The 3,722-nt window shown below is 27.9% G+C and overlaps 1 protein-coding gene across 3 annotated transcripts; it reads left to right on the forward strand.

Moving 5' to 3' along the window:
* Window positions 1-241: 241 nt before the first annotated feature.
* LOC100206802 (proton-coupled zinc antiporter SLC30A1) lies at window positions 242-2,298 on the forward strand. 3 transcript variants are annotated; one of them, XM_065817433.1, is made up of 3 exons: window positions 242-1,186; window positions 1,346-1,604; window positions 2,015-2,298. In XM_065817433.1, the coding sequence occupies exons 1-3, from the start codon at window positions 491-493 to the stop codon at window positions 2,155-2,157; spliced, it is 1,098 nt and encodes a 365-aa protein (XP_065673505.1). In that variant the 5' UTR covers window positions 242-490; the 3' UTR covers window positions 2,158-2,298. The 3 variants fall into 3 exon arrangements, with proteins under 3 accessions (XP_065673505.1, XP_065673504.1, XP_065673503.1); XM_065817432.1 differs by having other exon boundaries at window positions 243-1,264; window positions 1,382-1,604; XM_065817431.1 differs by having other exon boundaries at window positions 245-1,264.
* The last annotated feature ends 1,424 nt before the right edge of the window (window positions 2,299-3,722 follow it).

The following is a 3,722-nucleotide window of genomic DNA, read 5'->3' on the forward strand; positions in this document are numbered from 1 at the left end:
AATAGCCACCAGGAAAAAATATTAATGTTAAACTAACTCGTTAATGAGAAGTCAACTTATCCAGTAGAGAGGAATGGGTACAAAAGTCAATTTACACAAAATCTTTTTTATTATTATTTTTATTGTTTTTGTTGTACTTAATTTTTTTTTGTCATGTTTGTAAGTTGCTATGCAGAAATCTTGTTTCTTTTTATGAAAGGAGTTGTAATAATCCTTCTTTAGACATTAAAGAAGGAATATTACTTTATACATTTTTTCTGGTGTGCAGAGATAATCTACTACTGTATTTTGAATCATAAAACACACAACATGGATTTACATTCAAACAGCATTAAGAAGCGTTTGAGCCATTTTATCTTTAGGTTGTTATGTACTTTAAAGTACATAATAAAGTAAAATCTTTTTTAAATTTTTAATAAAAGATTTTATTTTGACAAAAAAAAGTATAAAAAGTAGGTTTACTTAAAATTGAAAATATTCAGGTAAGAGGATGGGGGGCTGTGAATTAAATCAAAAAGTTTCGTTTGTTTCAATGATGATATTAACTGCCACGTTCTTCGCTGCAGAAATAGTTGTAGGGTACCTCACTAACTCTATGGCCTTAGTTGCTGATTCATTTCACATGTTGTCAGATGTAGTATCTCTTTTAGTTGGCTATGTGGCATTGCGCTATTCTAAACGTGTTCAAACTACTAGTCGATATACATTTGGTTGGACTCGAGCGGAAGTTCTGGGAGCATTAGTTAATGCTGTGTTTCTTGTAGCACTTTGTTTTTCTATTTTCGTCGAGTCACTTAAAAGAATTGTTATCTCTGAGCCTATCGAGAATCCAAAGCTGGTTCTTCTTGTTGGTGGTCTTGGTTTGGCTGTTAATTTAGTTGGACTTATGCTTTTTCATCAACACGGGCATGGACATTCACACGGCGGACACGAGCACTCACATGAGCATAAGCGCACAAAAAAAAGTAATCGTAGACATTTGCATGAATCTTCAGAAAGAAAACTATCAAATGACAAGTTAAACCAAAAAAAAACTGAAGCATCCGTAATGATTGACTGTAAAAATGTAGTTAACAATGATGCTGAAATCTCACCTGAAAAAAAACTAAATGGGGCATCACAATTAAACATGCGTGGTGTTTACTTGCACGTACTTGGAGACGCACTAGGATCAGTAATTGTTATGGTAAGTGCATTGATCATCATTTACGTAAATGGAAAATGGACTAACTATGTTGATCCAGGGATGAGTATTATTATGGTGGTAAGTTAATAAGGTAATAGATTTATGGTGACTTGTTAAATATTATTATTAGTATATTACCTTCTTACTAAAACAATTTAGATAATTATTTTAAAGACTTCCATTCCCTTATTGAAGGAATCTTCCTTGATTCTTATGCAGACGGTTCCAACACACATAAAAATTCAAGAAATACAGGAACGTATTGTAGAGCAGGTGCCTCAGGTACTTAGTGTAGATGAATTTCATATTTGGCAGCTCGCAGGGAACAAAATTATAGCTTCTGCTCATATTCGATGTAACAACCTTAATGATTATATGACAATTGCTAACCAATTGAAAGAGTTTTTTCACAATGAAGGTTACTAGTTTTTTAATTAATAAAAAATAAAAATAAAAATATTTTCTTCTTAATTTTCTTTTTTCCGGTTTTATTTGGAAACTATACTCAGGGGCGATTTGAAGGAAATATGCGTGGAGTGGGTGGGTCACCCCTCCCCAAAGAAGACGACTTTCAACTTGTATTAGGTTTTTTAGGAATATAGTTGACTAGTCGGCATTTTTGTTTTGAGGATCTTTTTTTTTTTAAGAAAGCAGTTGGCATTTTTAAAGGATTCGCCCCTCTCTCTCATTTTTTTCCAAGAATCGCTCCTGACTTTACTTTTATAATTTTTTGTTTTATAACTCTTTTGTAAACAGTTATAAAACAAAAATTAAAAAGATCATAATAAAACTTAACGCGTTCATGTACTTTGCACACATTTTTTTAAGGTATTCATTCTACCACTATACAACCAGAGTTTGTTCAAGGGCCAAAATCTGATACTCCATCCATTCTGGAATGTAACGAGGACTGTGTAAATCATATTTCTCGTGCTGATAGTAAAAATGAAATAAAAGACCAAGCCACCTAATATTATATTAAAGTATTTAAATCAAATTCTTGTTTTTTAAAATTTTTTTATAAATATTGTTATCAATGCTATTTCTATTAACATTGTTTGTAAAAATATTTTAGTAACTTTTATTTGATAATAAATAATGTGACAGCCATATTGGATTCGTTGAAAACTGTATTTGATAAAAATACGCAGTGTTGTTTTGCAATCCTTACAACCAACAATAATTTTAGAATGAAAGTTGCTCCACTATAAATACTTACTAAAAATGTTTTCGCTTTTTTAATTCATTTTACTAGTTTAAAACGTTGCTTTTTTTGATAACACACTTTGTTTTGCCTTGATTTCTTAATAAAAACTTTTTATTCGCTGTTACCTTTTGCACTAAAAACTGTTACTTTTTGCCCTAAAAATTGTTACCTTTTGCAAAATGCTAATTAATTAGATTAATAAAATACGATATTGATGCAAGCCATATTGGATGACGATTAATTAAGATGGTTTAAGATTGGCGAGCTTTGGCGTCAAAACAATAATATACACATAATAACATAACTTAGCTATTTATTATTATTTTTATTTTTTATTTTTTTTTTATTCATCATATATAAACATTTTAAATTGTTCTGGTTTTACAATTTTTATCAATAAAATTGAAATAAAAAATTAATAACGACAGGAACAAGTACAAGATTTCTCCCTACGGGCATTTTTTCAAATGCCCGTAGGGAGAAATCTTGTCATTAAATCTCTATATTAATCGTAAAGTATTTTTTACAAATTTCTCATTATATAAATTAACAAATACTCGTTATATAAAACAAGTTAATGCATAATTACAACAAAATACGATAAATTGCAAAAATTAAATAAATAAAGTAATAAACATATATATATATATATATATATATATATATATATATATATATATATATATATATATATATATATATATATATATATATATATATATATATATATATATATATATCGTCAGTCAATAACCAAGAGGCCGTATGTTCACATTTTGTGTTTTTTCTGTTTATTATCAATAAATATTCAACAACCAATGAAGTATTTGTCCAATAAATCTAGTTTCAAAAATAATACAACTTTTTAAAATATTTAAAAAAATAGTCGGGCATTCTGGCAGAAATTCTTTACAAATTAAGTTTTAAAACTTGATTTTCTCGGAAATACAAAAAATGGACATGAAGCATCTTGGTTCTCAGCTGACGATATATATATTTTTATTTTTTATTTTTTTTTTATACATGTTAATTTTACAGCTACAAAGTATTTACAAGTAACCAATCACAGATTGGCGGTAAAGATATACAAATATAAATCATAAATATAAAGTTTGAAATATACGAAGTAAATAAAAATTTAGTTGCTTACAACTCCGAGACATGATTAAAATAAATACTAATTACAACAATATAATAACGCGTTGCATACGTGGTACATATGTATGTGTTATATATATATACCTTGTTATTAATATTTTTTTTATCGATTTGTATTAAAAGTTATGTTACATTTATTTATTTTTTTATTCAAACTTAAAAAAATTCTTT

The sequence above is a fragment of the Hydra vulgaris genome, chromosome 14 (genome assembly GCF_038396675.1).
Source record: "Hydra vulgaris chromosome 14, alternate assembly HydraT2T_AEP".
In the NCBI taxonomy this organism is placed as follows: Eukaryota; Metazoa; Cnidaria; class Hydrozoa; order Anthoathecata; family Hydridae; genus Hydra; species Hydra vulgaris.

Coding starts and splice junctions, on each gene's coding strand:
- LOC100206802 (XM_065817431.1), top strand. CDS start 491: ATGGGGGGCTGTGAATTAAATCAAAAAGTTTCGTTTGTTTCAATGATG. Junction 1,265..1,345: donor GGATGAGTATTATTATGGTG/GTAAGTTAATAA, acceptor AAAACAATTTAG/ATAATTATTTTAAAGACTTC. Junction 1,605..2,014: donor AGAGTTTTTTCACAATGAAG/GTTACTAGTTTT, acceptor CATTTTTTTAAG/GTATTCATTCTACCACTATA.